General features: G+C 51.6%; 1 protein-coding gene across 1 annotated transcript in view; it reads left to right on the top strand.

Annotated features, from left to right (window-relative positions):
- Nucleotides 1-2,679: 2,679 nt before the first annotated feature.
- LOC104306375 (gamma-aminobutyric acid type A receptor subunit epsilon) overlaps nucleotides 2,680-21,020 on the top strand; it is a 39,206-nt gene continuing 20,865 nt past the window's right edge. The window contains exons 1-3 of the mRNA XM_054169425.1: nucleotides 2,680-2,773; nucleotides 7,948-8,096; nucleotides 8,289-8,356. Of these exons, the coding sequence (XP_054025400.1) occupies nucleotides 2,718-2,773; nucleotides 7,948-8,096; nucleotides 8,289-8,356 (273 nt within the window). The 5' untranslated portion in view covers nucleotides 2,680-2,717. The remainder of the gene's footprint in view (nucleotides 2,774-7,947; nucleotides 8,097-8,288; nucleotides 8,357-21,020) is intronic.

Raw genomic sequence — 21,020 nt, 5'->3', positions numbered from 1 at the left:
GGGCAGAGCATGCCTCCTGCCTTCACCTGCTACTCCAGCCTGCAGTCAGAAACACCATCCCACCAACACTGGAGCAGGCAGCACAGATTTCAGGACTGACACTCCAAAGGAGCTTTTGAGAGCGCATAGCAGGATTCAGAAAGGGCTGCAGACGTACCCAGACTTACACAGGACTCTGCCTATGGGGCAGCTCCATCTGAAAGCTCTGCCAACCTTGCAAGGTTTGGGATCCTGGCACAGGGCTGGAATTTTCTCCTTGTCTCTCAGGGCTAAATCTTGCAGTGAAGACTGCACAATCAAACCCTCATTTACTGTGGCAGCATGGTCCCCCAGGCTCTGTGCTCATGAGGACTCTGTAAATAATAGGTTTTATTAGTTTGCCAGATAAACTGAAACACCAGAAGGGACAAAAAGCATCTTGAATAAAACATTTCATCTCCTCTTTAAGTTTGGAGAATCCCATGAGAGAAGACCTCAAAACAAATGTCTCTTTAATGTGGAAAATGTGGGCTATTGCCTCCCAAAACACTGGTGCAGGGCATTATGTCTTTCTCAGCATTTTGACTGAGGGTGGCTTCTCTTGGTCAACATCATTCACTGTGAATTTGAAGTGGGGTTCTCCCAGGCTGAGCCTCTGCTGCTGCTGAGCCTCTGCTGCTGCTGAGCAAGGTGTTTGCTTGAAAAGCAGTACTCTGCCCTTGCTCTCCTCCACCATCAATGTGCTTTGCTCTTATCTTTGATCCAGGTAAAAGACTCAGTACCAGTTACAAGAAGAAACCACTGTAGATGAGGGGAGGACCGGTGCTGCAATGCTCCCAGTGCATACAATTGCCTGCAAGGTGTCCCCCAAACAGCATCCTAAATGGATGTTGTGATTCCCTGACGTTGCCCAGATCATCCCCAGCTTTCTAAGCACCAGTCTTGCCCAGACCTCTCAGATCTCACAGAGAAGAAGGGGTGATTAAAAGAAATCAGTCCCATGGTTTTCCCCACACACCACTTCACATCCTGTGTCTTGAGGGGGAGCTGAGAGCACATATATGAACCCCTGGATTTTCTGTTGCTGCCCAGAATCCTTAACAGCTCTGTCATCCTTCCAGTTGATCTTCCACCTTTCCCAACTTTATCTTCATCTGGATCCCTGAAGAACTTCTGGGGCAATTCAGTGGCTTGCTTTGAAGCTTAAAGGGCTCCTTTTGCCTTCACTGCTGCTTGATAGTCATTATTTACTCTTTTGACACGTGCTTCCTGTAAACTCTGCCATCCCAGAGGTGGCTTCTTTGCATGCAACAAAGGAAACATAATCGGCAGCTGCTTCATTACAGGGAAAAGCCACCTCGGAGCTGCGATGCCTACAGCTGGATTCCACAGCTTTGGGGCTGCTCAGATCTCATGCTTGAGGGCTTAAGGTGATCATTGCAAGAATCAGCAAGGGAGAGCCTGCTTAGGAAGAGGCTTGAAAAATCACTCAGGTGTGCTGCTGTCATTTACTGCTCGTGCTCTTGTAGCACTCCTACTCTCCACCCAAACGGGTCCTGGCTATTAGGCACCGAATGTGCCTGAGGAACAGGCATCTCCCCATCCCGCTGAGCTGAGCACAGGAGACAGCAGTTACCAGCACGCTGCAGATCGAGAGCAGAGAAGTGATTTGCCCGTGTTTATATGGGGGAAGCTGTGACAGGGCCAGGAGCGAAAGACTTAGGTGTTGAGTGTTCCAATTCAGTACCAGGGATAGCCCCAGCCCAGTCGAGATGGGTGGTACAAAACCCCCATTTGTCATCTGTGTTACCAGAGCCGCTGGGACATGCGGGCCCAGGACCCTCTGGGGACAGGCTCCTGCAACTCAGGGCTGTAACCAGATGACGAAGGACAGTCACTGGTACCTGCTGTAGGTGTAACAAAGTTGGTTCCAAGCGACTCTCACCCACAGCTCGCCAAGAAGGAATCTGTCATTCCTGTTTATAAGTCAGATGCCAGAAGTGAAAAGCAATGTCCAAGTGCGGCTTGGCAAACCGTGAGAGCAGAAAGCGACGGGCTGAAAACCCAGAGCCCACCCACGACCCCGGCCGTCCTACGGCTCCTACCCACACACAACCCCCGGCGATTTTTTTCCGGCACAGCAACCCCAACAGGTGGGAAAGGACCCACTGCCGTCGCCAGCTCCCTGGCAGCTCAGCGCGGCAGGAACCGACACTTTGCGTATTTTAGCACCCATCACCCACTCCTGGGCTGTTGTTTCTTTTTTTTTCTTTTCGGAACAAAACCCCAACTGCTGTGCAGTAAAGAAAAAAACTAAATTAAAAACCCACCTACTATTAAGAGAAAGCGAGCGCTTCGTTACGCAAAGAGATCTTTACACCAGCTGACGGTGCTCGCTCCCCGGCAGCAGATGCGCGGGTTTGCCTCCGCCGTGCGCGCACCCCGCTGGCGCTCAGCCCCCGGGGGGTGCGGGGGGAGGTAGGGCCCTGCGCCGAGCCCCTCCCCGCCGCGGACTCGGAGAAGAGATGCCCAACTTTCCCCTTCCTTCCCGCCGGCGCGGAGCGGGGCGCGGAGCGCGGAGCCGGGCGGGCGGCGGCGGGGCTGGAGCGCGGCGCAGCGGGCAGCGGGGGGGCCCCGCTGCCGCCCCCGCCCCGGCCCCGCGCTGAGCCCCGCCGGGGCGGGCGCACGGCCGCCGCCGCCACCGCCGCCCCCCCGGGGCAGGTCCTCGCCTCGTCGAGATGCCCGGGACGGTCCTGCTGCTCTGCCTGGCCCTCGGGCCGGTCCTGCGCGCCAGGTGAGCCCCCGCCGGGACGCCCCCTCCCCGCCTCAGTTTACCCGTCGGGCCAGTGGGAGGGAAGGGGGCTGGAGTGGCGGCATCTCTCCCCACGCCCCCCACAGCCGGGCTTCAGCGGGGGTTTCGGCACCTCTGTGCTCCCAGCGGCTCCCTCCAGCCGGACCCGAGGCAGGACCAGCTCTGGCCGCGGCAGCACCCGGTGCCTGCCTGTCCTTTGCATCCATCCTTCGCATGCCAGGAATCAGGAGGACACCCCGTTTTACCACCGCCATCACCTCGCTGGCTGAATCCTGCCGGGGGCTGAGCTCCATCCGGGGTGCCCAGAGCAGATCCAGAGGGAGCTCGGCACCTGGGGGACTCCAGTGACCACCGGGGGATTTCCATGCGGAGCCGGGCTGTTTGGGAAGGAGCTTGCGTCCCCTTCCCCTTACTCCTGCCTCTGACACCCCGAAAGCGCCTGCAGGGCTTGCAGCCCGGCAGGAGGAGGGCAGCACGGGCTGCTGCCTTGCTCTACAGGTTGGCCCCTGGTCCCCGCTCCCGGGTGCCAGCTGGGAACCCGGCGCCAGCCCCATGCCACCAGCGCAGTAAGGCGAAGAGGCGAGCGGAGGCGTGCGGCTGGCAGATTCCGACGGTTCTCTCCCACCCAGGGCCGGCGTTTACTCCGCTTCTCTGTAACCAGCGAGGAGAGGCCCCACGCACCAGGGGGTTTCAAGTTTCTTTTTCTCTCCTTCCCCGCGCCCCGTCCCCCCCCCCCCCCCCCCCAATTCCTAGCCCTGCTGGTGAGTGTAATGGCTAGATCAGGGAAAGAACATGTTGTCAGCAGATTGTTGCCCCCAGGGTTTCGGAGGAAGAAGGATTTTACTGGCTGAAGCTAATTGGCAGAATAAGCCACCTTAAAGCCGATCAAATCCCATTACAAATGCAGTCAGGGACAGGGAGCATGAATCCTGCTACTAATGGTCTGTTCTGGCAAGGCTTCCCAAGCTCAGATATGGGCAGAAAGGTCCATCCCTGCCAGTTCTTCGGGGTCTGTCTTCCTGTGGACAAGACAGCGAGAGCTGCCCCACAGCTTGTGCTCTCACACCCAGCCTCTTGCCAGCATGCTGGGCCATTTGAGGTTCAAGAGGGGGGTCCATAGTGGTCCAGGTTCTTCTGCCCTACTGTCCCTGCAGCACACTGCCACGAGAGCACTGCATTTTGAAAGGGTCAATCATGAGCTGCAAGATCACACAGAGGAGCAGTTAAGTCATGTATTCACATGCCCTTGAGCAGGAAGATTTACCCCATAGCTGGCCTGGCCTCTCTTCTGCCCAGTCCCTCATGTCTACCTCTTTCCTGAGCCCCTCTTTGTTAGGAGCAGTGTTTGTGCATGTTGTAGGGACGATGGAGCAGAAGATGAAGCCTGCAGGAGAAGAAGAATACAAGTTGCAACTCATAGGAAGGTCTTACTCTACATCACTGAATTTTCCTTGTCTGCAGCTTGCTGGGGGTGAATTTTACCTGCCCTGGACTTGATGGTGGGTGCTGGGGTGAGGAGCCCAGTTCAGGTGATATATGCCTGCAAGCTGTTCCCCCAGCACAAGCTGCAAGACTTGTCCCCTGGTGCTGGAGCGGGCTGGATGTTTTGTGCCAGGTGACTCAGCACTCCCCAGATGGTCACCCCACTGCAGAGCTTAATTCACTGGCATTTCCTAGGGCACTGACTCCGGCTCTGAGCCCTGAAGGCAAGATCCCTGCACAGCATTGCACCACCAGAAAGCTAGGTTTGACTGATGGGTGAAAGGAGAGGTACAGAGACCTGTGAAAAGTGTAAGGTACAGTTCAGTGAGAGCCCATCCTTAAATCCTTTGCCTGCTTCTAATTTGGAGTCATTTGCCTGAACGTCCCAGTGGACACATTAGGACTGACCATAGTGCTTTTCAACCAAGGGAAATGTTACTGTTGCATTTTGTTGCTGTCTGTTCCTCCAGAGCTGGAGAGGTTTTGAGCTGTGTTTGCAGAAGGTGTGGACAACCGCAGCACCAGTGTCTGCATCTGCTCTGGGACGTTCCTGCCTCAGAGCTAGCGATGCCTGAGAGTGTGTGTGTGTTACCTGCTCAGTGGATGCAAGTCTCAGGACAAAATTGTACTGGTCTCAGACTTTATTAGCACACAAGGTTGCAAACAGTAGTGGGTATGCATCCCAGACAAGCTTCATCAGCTGTCCTAACAGACAAGAAGCCAAAGAATTTTCAAGGGCTCATGGCACATGTTGCTCTTCCCCTCCTCCTGCAGACAAAAACCTTGTCAGACAGCTTGGGCACTGGGGAAGGGCGCCAGCCACCAGCTCGTTGGGTGGCTTTTACTTTGACCCTCAGTGTGCTTGGAAACCTCAGCAAAACAAGTGTCTGCTTGAGCAAAACAGACCTAGGGAGGCAAGGCAGAGCATTATCTTGCTGTAATGCCAAGGGTTGCCCAAGGAGGGTTGTCCAACCCCATCGAGATACATGAGCACATCTGAAAGGACACCTCCCTGCTGCACAGACCTCCTGCTCTGGGCACCAGTGGGAGCTGTCATGGTTCCAACCATGTCTGTGAGGCCAGGGGTTTCTCTTTCATGTTGTCACCTCCCCTGCCCACCCGCTGTTGGCACTCGTGGCTGCGTCCCAGCCCCACGGCTAAGCACAGGAGTGCTGTGAGGCAGGTGTTTTGACAGTGAGGCAGGTGTTTTGACATTTCAACAAATGGAGTTGAGGAAATGTGGCCCTGCCTTTCCTCCCAGCTTCACAGAGACATATGAAAACTGGATGTCCCCTGTCACCAAGCCAGCTGCTTCGCACGGGGTGACGGAGCCACCGGGCCAGCAAGTGTTCACAGCACACTGGGAATTGCTGCAGGTTTGCAGTGTGACATTTCCATTAGCAGCTGTGGGGGAACATGCACATGTCACCTTAATTCCTTTCCTCTGCAACAGCTCTTGGACTCTCCCCTTCTTGATATGAAGGGGGGGCCACCGTGAAAAGGGACTAGGGAGGAGGTGTAGGCTTGCATAAGGTGGCATGAGAGTCATATTCCTGACCAGCAAGAGCTGCTGTGTGTCTGTGTGTGCATATTTTCTCCAGCAAAACTGATTTGCTTATGCTAAGATGGCTTAGTATGGTTTAGTAGTCCAGGATTAGCTGCATTAGCAAAAAGCATATTTTTGGTAGTGGCACTGCATCTATAATGGGGATGTGACTCCCTGGAAATGCTACCCCATGCCTTAGGGTATTACTTATCAACACTAAACAGGGGGGTAGCCAGAAGGCTGAGGTCAGAATATCCTGGGTTTACTCTGTCCCAAAGGGACGTTTCAGACTCTTCTGTGGCAGGAGCTGAGTTTTGGCAGGGCAGTGGGACACACTGCTGGCAGGTGACCTGTCTTGGGCTAACTTCAAGTACAATCAAGGGAACAGAGAGATAAGGTTTCAGTGTAGCTATTCCCACTCTGCTAGAGGCAGCCTTTATCACCCGAAGCACTGGCAGGGAGGGGAAACAGTTAGGATTGCTATGCCCTGCTTTGAGCCGGGCAGTGACAAACGTCCCTCTTTGTGCCAAGCAGGAGCAGGGCTCCTTGCCCCAGACTTTGACTCTGGCCAGCTTTCAGGTGGGTGCAGTGGTGGTTGCCTGTTCTTCCTGCAGCTTCTGGAAGCCCCGGAACTTCCTGCACGGCTGCATTTCAAAGGCACTCCATGCATGACAGCCAGGTGAGCCCTCACTGTCGCTGTTCAGATAGGGAAGCACATCCTGACAGTGTTGCTTAAGACTCCTTAAGCATCATTAGCAAGTGCAGCGCAATCAGGCAGGAAACAACAAGCCGATGTGCCAGCACCTAATGTGCGGAGGCAGGCAGGCAGCTGCGCGCAGCCCAGCCCTTGTCAGGGGACACATCCGGGTGCCCGAAAGCTGGGGGGATGCAAAGAGTTTCGAAGTGCTTGTGAAAGCAAGTTTTATCTGGGCTTTTACAAGAGGATAAATTGACTGCAACACGTCCATTTAATGCCTTTTCCCCCCTTTCATTTACCATTACTAGGCTGTGCCTCTCCAGGCACTGAACGCAGATGTGAGTCGATGGTGCCTGATTGCACCTCTGAGCTGCAAGGCTCCGGCTAGGAAGTGTCGACGCAGTGACAGCTCTTGCTGCACGACCCTTTCTGGCCCTGGAGTAGGTGACACATTGGCATGGCAGACATGGAGGGGAGTGTGCTGGGTGTGGGATTGCTTGACATCCTTTCCCACATATGTCTGTGTCATTCCAGAGGCAGGGTTGTGAATGAGCTTCCCAGAGCAGCAGCAGGTGGTTAGATCTTCCCAGGTGACCATGTGGACCTAATTTATTTAGAGGCTTTATAAAAACTCCTTTAGAAACAGGGGCAAGTGTGAAAGGTTTAGAGAGGGCAGATTTAAAGGGCAATGGGAGAAGTTGTTGCTCAGTGGATTGTCTAAAGGAGGATGTGAGCTTTCTTTGGAGCATCTCTAAATGGAGTTTATGCCAAAGGCTGATGAGGAAGGGTTGGTGAATACAGGTAATGGGTTGTGGCAGATCTTGGCCTGAGGGTAGAGGGGTTTGCATAAGGCTTTAATTTCTGAGGGTCTGTGCAGGGCAGATGGCTGGGGTTCTGGCAAGCCAGACGTGCATGCTGCCTGCTCAGTAGTTTTAGAACCTCTTTTCTCTGAAATGCTCTTATTGTAAATCCCTGGCTCCCCAGAAGTGCTGTTTGGTCACTGCCATCTGCCTTAGAGGAAGCCCACTTCAGGTGCATGCAGCATGCAGAGTAGCTGAGGTATTTGGAGGCAGATGCAGGAGCTGCTGGCAGCAGATGAGGGCCAGAGGTGTGTGGTGGAGGAGGGCAGGGACTGGCTCACAGTTTTGGATGGTTCCACTGTGTTTCCAAAGTGAGCTGGGGAGGATATGGAGCACCCCATGCCTGCTAGTCCTGACCACAGGCAGCAAGGCCCCTGGAGCTAAGGCACCAGGTGAGCTGTGTTTAGCAGCATGGCTGAAAGGCAATTCCTGAGCTCCTTAATGTTCTGCCTTTTAGCAGGGCTCCATCCTCCTACTTTAGTGTCTCTGAAACCCCTCTGTGCTCCCACTTACACAGAGCACCAGAGAACTGCCACAGCAACATGTCTCTCCTTTTGTCTCTCCACTCCAGGTGTGAGAGCACAGAGGAATATGATTATGATTACCTCAGCATCAATAAAACCTGGGTCCTCACGCCCAAGGCACAGGAGACTGACGCCACACAGATCCTCAACTCCCTGCTGAAGAACTATGACAACAAGCTGAGGCCTGACATTGGCAGTAAGTGTCCCTTGAAACGCCCTGGGGCCACGGGTGGTGACCCAGCCTGGCTGTGTCTCCCTTTTTCCATAACCTTTTGGGCTGCTCTAGTTGGGATTCTTGGCTAGATGGAGCCATGCTGATCCCAGATGCTCCTCAGGCCTTCAGGGATAGATGATCCTAACTCCAGCTCCTCTTCCATTTCCTTTGCAGTTAAGCCCACCTTCATCGACGTGGATATCTACGTGAACAGCATTGGGCCAGTCTCTGTCATCCAGATGGTGAGTGGTGGTCTGGCTGCAGGGTTGTGGGATCACCTAGCTCAGGAGGTAGCTGGCTCTGTGCTGCTGGCAGGTTGGGTCCTTCTGGCTAGACATGGTGTGAAGGTGGTGTTATCATGAGGAGATGTGGATTTGTTTCCCTTGCCCTGGGAAGAGCTGCTAAGGACTGGAGCTAGAAGGGCTTGATTGCCATTCCTGGTTAGGAGCAAGGTCCTCAAATGCCTTTGGTGAGCTCAGCAACCCTACCACACCCATGGTCTCAGGCAGAAGGATGATGATGTCTTGGGTGACAGGTTGGACTTGATGATCTTTGAGGTATTTTCCAACCTTACTGATTCTATGATTCTATGTTCTTTGCTCTCCACTGGCAATATGTGGACAGACATCTCTCTCTGGTGGCTTTGCCTTCTCCTGCCTGGGAAGCATGTGGGCACCAGGATACATAAGGCAAGTTATAGAATAGATAAAGTATAGAATAGAATTAACCAGGTTGGAAAAGACCTTTGAGATCATCAAGTCCAACCTATCACCCAACACCATCTAATCAACTAAACCATGGCACCAAGGGCCTCATCCAGTCTCTTCCTAAACACCTCCAGCGATGGTGACTCCACCACCTCCCTGGGCAGCACATCCCAATGGCCAATCTCTTTCTCTATGAAGAATTTCTTCCTAACATCCAGCCTAAACTTCCCCTGGCACAGCTTGAGACTGTGTCCTCTTGTTCTGGTGCTGGTTGCCTGGGAGAAGAGACCAACCCCCACCTGGCTACAGCCTCCCTTCAGGTAGTTGTAGAGAGCAAGAAGGTCTCCCCTGAGCCTCCTCTCCTCCAGGCTAAACAACCCCAGCTCCCTCAGCCTCTCCTCATAGCGCTGAGCTCCAGACCCCTCCCCAGCTTTGTTGCCCTTCTCTGGACACCTTCCAGCATCTCAACATCTTTCCTAACCTGAGGGGCCCAGAACTGGACGCAGGACTCAAGTTGCATCACCCTGGCTGAGCCAGTGCAGTGGTGGCTGGGACAGGCAGTAGTGCTCTTCCCAGGAGGACTGAAATAGGTATCTGGAGATTATTTCCATGGCAATGGTCTGATGGTGTGAAGCTTGGGTTCCCAGGCTTCATGGGGAGGGGTAGGCAGCATGCCTTGGGTCCAAAAGCTTTTCTCCACTGCACAGCACCTTTGACGCCGCTCTGGCTGTGACAGTTTCTGCTCATGGCTGTACTGGGAGCTGTGGAAACACTCAACAGGATTCTCTTTGGTCTAGACAAAAAACCCTCCAGGCCATGCACCAGAGAGCAACTGTTGATTTTCACAGGAAACATCCATTCAGTGAAATCACCTTTTTTTGATCTTTTCTAGCAAGAGACAAACCTAACTGCTGCCAGCCAGGGCAGTGGGGTGGGGAAGACAAAGGAGAGGTGCAGCCAGGACAGTTTGGTTTTTCTTTTCTCTCTCAATGCAAAACAGAGCAGAAACAAAATTGACTCCCTTAAAGCAGAAGCAGCAAGTTCTCAGGCTGGGCATGTTATTTCAATTTCCCAGGCAGAAAATTGCCACTGAACAAACACCTCTGGGGATGAGGGTGGGGAATGGCATTGGATTTGTAATACTTCCACTCCAAAAGGCATTTTTGATGCAGCCTCTCGGACTGTCCACCACAGTGGGCATCCAAGTACTGCCTGTTCAAAAGCCACCAGCTGGGCACCTGGCTGGGTGCTCACTTGCACAATGAGGGCACCATCAGGATGCCCAGCAGGGATGACCTGAAGGCAAAAAAATGTTCCCTTTATTAGTTTTCTGTGGGCTTAGTCTTCAGGAGCACAACCAGAGCCTGAGATGTGTGGATGTCATCCCTGGCTGCCAGGAGATACCACAAGCTCCTCCGTCCCATGTGGGTGTGTGAACATGGTGAAGAGCAGCAGTGCAGGGGCAAGGGTGCAGGGGCTGGAGGTAGTCACCTCCCCAGCCACTGCTGTGCCTGGAAGTAAAGGATAAGTCGTGTTATAGGTGGTTGTTCTCTCTGTTTTGCACTGCCCAGGGATGTACCAGGAAAACCATGCAAAACCACAGTGTCCATCCTCATTCCTTCTCTTTCCCTTTCATCTGTTTACCCCTTTCCACCTCTGCTGGCAGCTCTGCTCCCTTCCTTGTTGCCAGTGCACTGCATAGCCATGCAGGTGGTAGCAATAAAGAGGGGCTTATAAAAATCCAGTCTTGCATTCAGAGTTCATCTCTTCTCCTAAATGGAGCTATCAGGCAGTGCTGCTAGCCTGGTTTCCTAAGAAACCCAGCTTATGCCATGGTGATGGGTATGTGAGAAAGTATCTACGTCCATCCCAGGCTTTCAGCAGTTTAGATCCACTGGGCTAATACAAACCTTAGATGGCTGCAGGAATAGGAGCTGCAGGCATGTTCAACATCCCCAGCATTTCTGTGAGCACAGGATGCAAGGCAGTGACAACAGCCAGCCTCACCGAGGAGAAAAACTCTTGTGTGAACTACTAGATGCCAGAGAATCATATGGGAGAACACTGCTGAAGACAGCCCTCACTACTCCTAGAGAAGCTCAGCCCACGTGTTTAGCTCTTTCTAAGAGTCAGTAGAATCTTTGCTTCATGAAGTGGGGCTCCATGACTGCACAGGCTCCCAGGGGGCTCCTGGCACACGTCAGGTGATCCAAGAGTGTGAAGGGAAGAAGGGCTGTGCTGGGGAAGGTGCTGCCATGGGGCTAACCTACCTGTCTGCAGCCTCCCCATCTGAGGAAGGTATTGCCATTTCTGGGAATAGCATGGTGAGGAGCTGCTCAGGCAGGGGAGGAACCCACTTGACACAGAGGCAGTTTGAGGGATGTTGTGGCATCAGCCACAAGTGGCTGCACTGTCTCTCCAAAGTGCCCAGATGCTGCGAGTCCAGGGGCCCCTGATGGGTCCCAGCAGTCACTACTGATCTAAAGACACCTCCATGTGATTCTCCAGGTAAACTTTCTATAGATGTCTCTCCTTCCCTGTGCCCTTAACTTAACTAAGCTTGAGTCTGTGATGTCCTTGAATTTAAAAGCCTTTCTTCCTGAGATGCTGGGCTGCTATTAAAGGTACTGAGAACAGCTAGACCCAGGTCTCATAGCCTTGGATGGCAGCTTTCTGACATCTGCGTTCTGAATACCTTCTCCTGCTCATGAGAAAGGCTGCATCCTGCTGTATTGTCTCTTGAAACAAGAGAAAAAGACTGTGACAAAGCTGCCACAGTGTCACCTCTAGCCTTGGCTGCTTCACCCACTTTGTTTACTCTTCCTTGCTGATACAATAAATTAGGTCATTCTATGGGTCATGCCAGCCACTGGCAGGCTGGCACTGACCGTGTGGTACAGAATGTCTTTGCAGGGGACATGGCATCAGCTGTGTGGTACAGAATGTCTTTGCAGGGGACATGTCATTCCCACTTTGCCCCCTGTTCCAGGTGCCTTATGGGTCCCTTTTCCCACCCACAGCCCGAGGAAATGCAGATTTCCAAAGGAAGGTATGGGATTGTGGCTCAGGGCTAGGTCTCTCCCAGGCCCACAGTGACATTCTCTTTGCTGCAGGCACGAAGGCTCCTGTAGGCTGGAAGGTCCACTGGAGGGGAAATATCCCATCCATCTCTCTTAGGTGCACTGCAATGACAGCACCTTACATCAATATTTCTCTTTCACAGAGCCAGGCAATGTGGAAGATAAACACCTAGTGCTGCTTTTAAGATATACAGCAGCATTACTGTGGCAGTTAGCTTGGAGCAGCGTGCTCTGCGCCTCTGAAGCTGAAGGCTATAGGGTGGGCCTGGCTTGCTGGTGGAATAGAAGGCTCCAACTTACACAGTGTAGTTTCAGTACTGGTGTCTTGTGGTCTTCTGCTCCCCCCTCAAAGAGTTAACCACTCACCAATGCCTTCAGCCTGGTGCTGCTCTGTCAGGGCTTGGAAGCTGGCCCCGCGTAGCCGCTGCTCAGCCTCCAAATGATAAATCATGTCAGGATCCAAACCTGATTCCGGTCCTTAAAAATGAATAGGTGATTTGAAAATGCCCTGTGCTCGGTGTGAATTCTGCATCCCCCTCATCAATCACTTGTCATAAATAACATTAGCATTCAGGAGTCAGCAGAAGGCAGGGAGGGTTGGAGTGGGGTGGGGGGGGGAAGAAATGTGAAGTGCTTTCCTGGTGTCTTTTGTCGAGCAGAAAGGCAGGCTTGTTTCCCATTTAGGGAGCTGGGCAAATTCTGCATTCTCTCCTCCCTGGGGGAAAAGATCCTCTGTGCTCTGCCAGCCAAAATGTGGCAGTAACTAGAAATAAATCTGGGAGATGACTAAATGGTAGGAAGTGGGACAGAGCTTGGTTGGAAGAGATGGGCTGAGAAGGAAACGGGTGCGGAAAAGTGGGACCATCAGGTCCCGCAGCTGTTTGCTCTTGTTCCTGCATGGATTAGGGTTTCCTCCCCATCCCCATGAGCCTGTTGTGGACTGGGGCACTTGGCACTTCTCAGGGCAGTGGGAAGCTGTGTTTACACCATCAGGGAAAGGATGTGCATGGCCATGAACCCTTCTAGAGCCAGCTGCTGCCACTGGGTGCCAGCCAACAGCACCTCAAGCCAAATGATTTATCCCCCAAAGTACTGCAACTTTCCAAGCTGCGTTGTGGATCTAGGTTCCCAATCAGATTCCCATTAATGCAGACAACATTGTCCTTGTCTTGTCACTAAACTGAGCCTGGTGCAAAGACCCACCCTGGTTCTTCAAGTCTGTTTGCAGGAAGAAATGCCAGGGAGGGCTACAGCAGCAGGGAGCAACAGAGGAGACTTTTGGTTCAAATTTTCCGCTGACTGGTTGTTTGCAGGAGGGATTTGCTCCTGGTTTTGTTTTGTAATGGCTTTATTGCCATAGATTATAGCTTTAACTGGTGTCAAGGGCACCTACAGTTCTGGATCACCTTCCTTTAGGGATGCTTAACTCTCAGGAAATGATGCTGTAGAAGTGAAGTTGTTGCCAACTATTGGGGCTGAGTGCCTTCCAGTCCTGGGGATGTCTGTGAAGTGTCCATGTGAGAGCCACCATGGTTGAGACTGGAAAAAGTGCTTCTGTTCCAAGCTTGTGGATGGAGCAAGTCCTACCCAGAGCTGCTCAGTTTCTTCCCAGAGGTCAGAGCTGAACATCCTTTCCTTCCTTTCTTTTGCCTAAATGTGAGGGTTAAGGAGTTGAACACTGAGAACATAGCCCAAACACCGTGGTAGCCTCCTGGCCAAAGGGAATGGAGACATGCCACTCACCCAGGACCTGCCTTGGTTACCTGCTTCAAGTGTCTGGAATCAGAGGTGGTGCAGCCAGGGTTGGTTTAGATCCCATGCTTTGGTATGCACAAGGAGGTGCCCTTGTGTGCCAAATTCTCTATCAAACCTTGCTGACAGCTGTTCTGGGACTGTGCACCACCTCGATCTCATTACTTAATAAAGATGGAAAGAGGAAAAATTGGCCTCCCATCATTCACCAGGGGGGAGATGCTGCTGCCTCTGAAGTGCCTGTGATTTCCAGGGGGTAGGGCTAAGCTGCTGCCTCTGTTACTACAGCACATTATTTTCTTATCTGTGCCTGGGAGCCAGGGACTAGAGCCCAAAGTGGGTGATGTGTCCAAACACACATGTTGAATGTTTCCTCCTTCCTGCTTTAGGGTGGAGATGCTGCACACTATTAAATTCATAACGCTGTGCCTGGCTGCATTAGTTACCATGCAACACACTAACGAAACTGAGGATGAAGAACAGATTTTCCCACGTCCAGAATACTGCAGAATAGATGTAAGAGATTTGCATGTATGGTGCATTGTAGAAACACTGTGAAAGAGGGAGAGGGAGAGGAGGGAGAATGTTTATTCATTATCAGCTGATGAATAATTAATTTACAAACGTTGTCTTGTTAAATATAAATTAAATCCTCATTTGACACACTTTATAATTTAGAACTATAAGCCCAGCATGAATGAAGAGAACTCCCCACTGACTGCTTTCATGTAAATCCGGAGGAGCCAGGGAAGGAGGTTTGGCTTTTGCAGTTAAAGCTGACAAGAGGTAGCAGTGATGAAGGGGGCTGCTGTGACAGAGCCAGCCTGGGGACCCGGGGCTCTTTGTCTTTGCTCATAGGTGCTTTCTGTGTAGGGATGGCTGTGCAGGGCAGGGGGGCAGCAACTGGCTGCACAACCCTCTTCCAAGCGTTGCTTCCTCCCCACTCAGAGCTAAGGGTGGACAAGCTGATGAATTGAGACTCTCTGAGTAAAATCCCCGTGGATGCCGCACTCCCAGAGTGTGCAGCAGGCTGGTAGCTGCTTGTGAATGGCTGAGCTACCCCAGCAGCAGGGGCAAAGACCCCCCAAGAAAGGAGCTAGGCTCAATAAAAACCATTAAGCCACCCTCACGACAGCCCTTAGGCAGTTTGAGGCACCTTCCTCCTAAAGGGAAGCCTCTTCCCAAGGAAGAGTGACTGTGCTTTGTTGTTGAAAGGCAGTTAGTGTGGGCACCACAGTGGGAAGCCCTGAGCTACAGCCCTGGTGTCCCACCGCAAGGCTTGGCTTCATTTCTTTGACTTTTCTTAATATGTGGGGAAACTGAGACTGGTACTAATCATCTAGTTCTGAGGAACACTTAAGACTTGATTCTACTTAGCCTTGGCTGCTTTGGCATAAGTAGGAAGGAAATGAAATGGAAATGGCACTTTTTGCAACGCTTGACTATGTTGCTCCGGAGCGCAAGATAAGCCCCTAGGTAAATTTGTTACCTCCCCCCCTACCCTCTCCTTCCCTGATAATAATAGACTCCAGTGGTTGCACAGCACTTCTCAACTGAAAGGACTTAATAATGCTTCACAAATCATCTGTCTAGGAGGCAATAGCCCAGATGCACCCACTTCTAGGGTGGATTGCAGTGCCTGAAGCACGCCGCGGTGCTGTGCCAAGGTCCCTCTCCTCGGCCTGCCCGGTGCGCAGCGAGAGTCAGACATCAGCATTAATCTGGGGGAGCTGCGCGGGGCACGTGCTCACTGATGAGCTAGGTCAGCTTTTGGCCCCTGCTATAGATGTACATGGTGGAAATTTAAAGTGCTGGGAGATGACTGTTGCCCACTAAGGGCCTCAGTGCCTTTTTCTGGCTGTTAGTTTCCACGCCTGAGCTCTGTGCCGCCGGAGCTGGTGGTGCGTTTATATCACCTCCACAAATACTCCTGTGCTTGGAGAGTGCTCCTGACTCTTCATTCCTTGATGGTCAGGGACAGCCACCTAGGCCCAACCCTGTGGATTGGTTGTGCAGTCTCACTCTCTGGAGAGTGAGAACAAGAGGACACAGTCTCAAGCTGTGCCAGGGGAGGTTTAGATTGGATGTTAGGAAGAAATTCTTCATAGAGAGAGTGATTGCCCATTGGAATGGGCTGCCCAGGGAGGTGGTGGAGTTGCCATCACTGGGAAGAGATTGGATGGGGTGCTTGGTGCCATGGTTTAGTTGATTAGATGGTGTTGTATGATGGATTGGACATGATGATCTCAAAGGTCCCTTCCAACCTGGTTTATTCTATTCTATTATTCTGTTCTATTCTATTCTAGTTGATTTGATGGTGTTGGGAGATAGCTTGGACTTGGTGATCTTGAAGGTCTTTTTCAACCTGGTTAATTCTACTCTACTCTACTCTATCTGATTAGATGGTGTTGGCTGATAGGTTGGACTTGGTGATCTTGAAGGTCTTTTCCAACCTGGTTAATTCTACTCTACCCTACTCTACCCTACTCTACCCTACTCTACCCTACTCTACCCTACTCTACCCTACTCTACCCTACTCTACCCTACTCTACCCTACTCTACCCTACTCTACTTGATTAGATGGTGTTGGTTGATAGGTTGGACTTGGTGATCTTGAAGATCTTTTCCAACCTGGTTAATTCTACTCTACCCTACTCTACCCTACTCTACCCGATTAGATGGTGTTGGTTGATAGGTTGGACTTGGTGATCTTGAAGGTCTTTTCCAACCTGGTTAATTCTGTATTCTATTCTGGTTCAAGACCTGTCTGGATGTGTTCCTCTGTGATGGGATATAGGTGATCCTGCTCTGGCAGGGGGGTTGGACTGGATGGTCTTTCAAAGTCCGTTCCAGCCCCTAACATTCTGTATGCCCACATGCAGCCTTCCTCACGTAGCTGCTCGTGTCCACAAGGCCTGGTACACAGGGCAGGGCAGACATTACCCAGCAGCCATCCTCCTGTAGCCAACATTTGTCATTGCTTCAGGAAGGAACGGCCCCAAGTCCTCCCTGGGGAGCAGCACCAATGACGTGCGGCTTGTGGGACAATCCATGAACCACAGCAGAAGGTCTGATGAAATAAATGAGTTGCTCCCATCCTGAACACATCCCAGGAGCTTCTGCAAGTTTTCAGGATCTGCTCCCAAACTGGAAGAGGGCTGATTTATTCCCCATAAATAATTCACCTGGCTCCTTTTGTTATCCAGCACCATACACCCGTTCCCTCCAGGTATTTTCTGCGTGACATTGATGTTGGCATTTTATTTATAGGCTACTTATTCAGAAAACACAGGGAGTCTGTTATCAGGGAAGACAAAATGAAGAGGAGAGGGGGGGAAAAAAAAGGAGCTACAGTTTTGCCTTTAAAAATCTGGCACGCAATGAAATACGGAAATCTGGACAGCAGCCTCCTGGGGGGGGGAAAGTGGTTTTCCTCAGAGGCATTTGTGGAGAGCAAAGCCCTAAAGTTAATTAACATCTGTGCTCCCCCAACCCAGTGCTAAATGGAGAAGGTGGCTGTCTCGCTCAGCTTTCCCAAGCCGCAGCATCAGTCCTGGCACGCAGGTGTCTCCACGCAGCACACGGCTCGGGCAGCCTCTGGCCCTCGGGCAACGGGGGATAAATCAACAGTCGTGATGAAGTAAAAGCAGCTCTGGTAAATTCCTTCACCTCTGCGTTTTCTGGCCTCCTGCTGGCAGGAATGTCTCAAGCTCACCTGCGTTTTGTGACAGACTGTGGAGGGGATTTGCATTTCTGCAGGCAGGATGTATGCAGAGGGAGTTTTTTGCCCTGACCCCTTGAAGGCAGCCTAGGAAGGATGCTTACTGTAGGTGCTTCCCAAGCAGTTGATGTGCTCACTGTGCCCAACCTGAGGGCCTTGGAACTCGTAATTCCTCACAGATATCCACACAAAACCTTTCTAAGTCACTCACTGCAGCAGCTGTGCTTGGCCTCCTTTTGCAGTGGTGTCTGTCAGCAACTGGATTTCTGCTTGTTAATAGACCATGATGACAGTTTACCAGGGATCACAAGACTCTCCATACTGGAGCCTGGACTAGGCTAGAGGGATCTTGGCACAGGTTGGACTTGATGATCCTTGGGGTCTCTTCCAACCTTGGTTATACTGTGATACTGTGATCTTTCCTCTCCCTTGGCAACCCTGGCAGCTAGCAGCTTTCTTAGTTTGGTGGAAGCTGTACCCTCTGGTAGGGCTTTGCTCTGATGCCCTGGTGTGGACATGGCTGTAGTCCCCAGGCAGTGAGAATGCAACCTTGCCTGTCATGTGCTGGTAGGGATGTGCCAGGGAGAGGAGAGGCTCAGGGGAGACCTTCTTGCTCTCTACAACTACCTGAAGGGAGATTGTAGCCAGATGGGGTTTGGTCTCTTCTCCCAGGCAAGCAGCACCAGAACAAGAGGACACAATCTCAAGCTGTGCTAGGGGTGGTTTAGGCTGGGTGTTAGGAAGAAGTTCTTCCCAGAAAGAGAGATTTGCTATTGGAATGTGCTGCCCAGGGAGGTGGTAGAGTCACTGTCCCTGGAGGTGTTCAAAAAGGGATTGGATGTGGCACTTGGTGCCATGGCTTAGTAGTCATAAGGTGTTGGGTGACAGGTTGGACTTGATGATCTTTGAGGCCTTTTCCAACCTTATTGATTCTATGATTCTGTGAGATATGGGCTCAGGCTCAGAGCTGCTGTGTGCAGCTTCATCTTGTGTGGATGTAGCCATGGCCATCACAATGGAGCTACTGGAGCTCCTCTGTGGTTCCCCAACAGCCCCACTTCTCCATATGGAGGTATGTGTGCATGGACAGGCCTGGAAGCATGTGTTTGATTCAAGTACTGCTCTGTGCTCTGAACCTCATTAAATTGATTCTTCCAAGTCAAAGGGAAAGCACTGTTGTGTCAAATTTGAAAGATATAGGTTCTGAGCTGTAGCAATATTTTGTCACTTGATGGGCTGAATCCTTTCTAAGGCAGAGTTGATTTATCTGAACTGAAGGCTTGAGATCTCTCCATCAGAGAGAGCTGGATATTTCAGGTGTGTGAGACCCAAGTCAAAGAGCTGGTCAGAGGCAAGAGCTTCTGGTCTAAGGTGAACAACCAGCATTGTAGGGGAGGAGGGCTCATTCTTCCCTCCCACTTGGGGCAGTCAAAATTCTTCAGCATTTCTAAGGGGAAATGTGTTGGGAGATAATCAATGCGTCTGCATTTAGTCTCAGCAGATTGCTTTGCTTTGCTTTTCATGGGGGTGATAGATTCTGTCCTCTTCAGGAAAGCATGAAAATGAGTATTTGAACATAAAAGTCAAAATCAAGTGAATCAGACAGAAATCAAGTTAATCAGATAGACAAAGGTCAAGCAAAAATATTTTGTTAGCTTACTGAAGGGAAGGAAACAAAAGTTGCTGAATGAAGTCATGAGGCTGAGCTAATTCAGTTGACAATTTTCATTCATTTGCCACCAAACTTCATTACTATTAGGGGTTTTTTTCCTGTAGAAATTGGGCCTATTTATTTCTTGCATCCCCAGTCCTACCATCTCCCCTGAAAGGCTGATAGGAAATTTGCCTGCTGTAAATGTGTTATGAAATGGAGATCGCTTCTCGGTATTCAGTGGTTGTGGGTGACCAGAGGCAATGTGCTGCAAGAACCTCTTCATGCCTCAATGTTAAAGGCTGAATATTCAGACTATTACTTCCCATCTCTGTGCACAGGAAGGGTTTAATTGCCCATGATTCAAACTGCAAGCAAGCAGCAGTGGAACGGTGATGCTGCCAGCCTGAGACTCCTCATGGCATGGGGGCTGGCTGGGCTGAGGCAGCGCTTTGCTTCTCCTCCCTGCAACCACTCACATCAACTTTGTCTCTAAGGCATTTCCTCAGTGCCTCTGTGTCTTCAGCTTGGTGTCTTTTGTGCTGATAGGGTTAGGGTCAACAAGTGCATGGGCAGCCAGATCTTGACAGTCTTCTGGTCAGAAGGAGCCCATTCTCCACTGCTGTGAGTTTGCAGACACTGCAGCCATTTCACACCTGAGCTGCTCCTCAATGCAGCAGCTCCTCAAACTCATCTGGCTGCACGGGGAGCAATACAGGTCAGGGTTTGGTGTGTGCTGGGTTTACTGTGTGCTGGTGGTATGGAGTTGGTGGTAGCTGGGAACCCTGGTAGAAGCCTTGCTTGTCCATCTTCATGTCCAGAGGGCTTTGTTGTGAGGAATTCCATGGTTGTTTTCTGACCTACAGTTAGCTGGGAATGGTTCTAACCATCTGATCAGCTTTGCTCAACAGGAGCCTTGCAGGCAGTGATAATGGCTTACCCACAGGCAGATGCACATGGGATGTGTGAACCAAAACTCTGGGGAGCGTGGGTGAGGGAACACCTTGTCTCCACGTGGCTGGGGAACAGGGAAGGTCAGAGCAGGGACTGCAAATGTTGTGAGCTTTGTTTTTGACACCTCCCCCTGATTTGCTTCTTTTTCCCTCCAGCTTTGCCAGTGTACCTGTTACACCTCCCACACCAGACCTGTGTCCCTTGGCCTATCATCCTCTTCCACAGGCACCTTATTAGTGTAGTGAGGATGAGAAGAGGAAGTGGAGCAACAGGGTAGAGAGGTGGGAAAAAATTGTGGGAGTTAGACTGGTTGTTGCTACAGCCACGGGGAAGTGGGAGGATGAAGTTAAGATGATAACTGTCTGATCCTCTCTCCATTTGCTCCTTGAAATAAAAGCTGAAGGCAAAAAGAACCACAATATTCAAGACAGCCACTTGCTTTCATGATCTGAGAGTGGTGGACTGACAGACAGACCTGTCCAGTGCTTGCAGCCTCAGTTGTCACATGAATCTGCATGTTGTGAGCAGCCACAGCAAAGAGCCACAGTGGTGTCATGGCTTGGAGCAGGAGTGCCAGAGGGATTTGCAGAGTACTTCTCAGCAGGAGGCCTGGGGAGGATCTCTGCAGAGATGGCAGGGCATGGAAAGAGCACTGGGAACAGGGGTATCAGGCACCTGGGTTGCACTGCAAGGAAGCAGTGAGCCATTGCATCAAGCCACGCTCCCTTGCCACTGCTCACAGCTGTTTGGATGTGAGCTCTGGCTCCAGTTCTGCAGCAGTGAGGCTGCTTAGATGCTGGTCCTGTCTCATGGGACCAGCAAGAGGGAAGAATAAAAGACCTCAGTGTTACTGCTATTGCCAAAAGCCAAAGGCAAGTTCAGGTGCTAGGGTTGGGTAAGGAGCAGCAGGCAATGGGCTGCCCAGCTCCCATGACCTTTGGGGACTAAGCTCTATAGCCAGAATCTTTGTATGTGTGATTCTGGGATACACAAGCTCTGCCTGTGCATTCCTTACACTTCTGTGCAGACAATCTGAGCTTT

This window comes from Dryobates pubescens, chromosome 18 (assembly GCF_014839835.1).
Source record: "Dryobates pubescens isolate bDryPub1 chromosome 18, bDryPub1.pri, whole genome shotgun sequence".
In the NCBI taxonomy this organism is placed as follows: domain Eukaryota; kingdom Metazoa; phylum Chordata; class Aves; order Piciformes; family Picidae; genus Dryobates; species Dryobates pubescens.
This window is presented reverse-complemented; position numbering and strand designations above follow the sequence as displayed.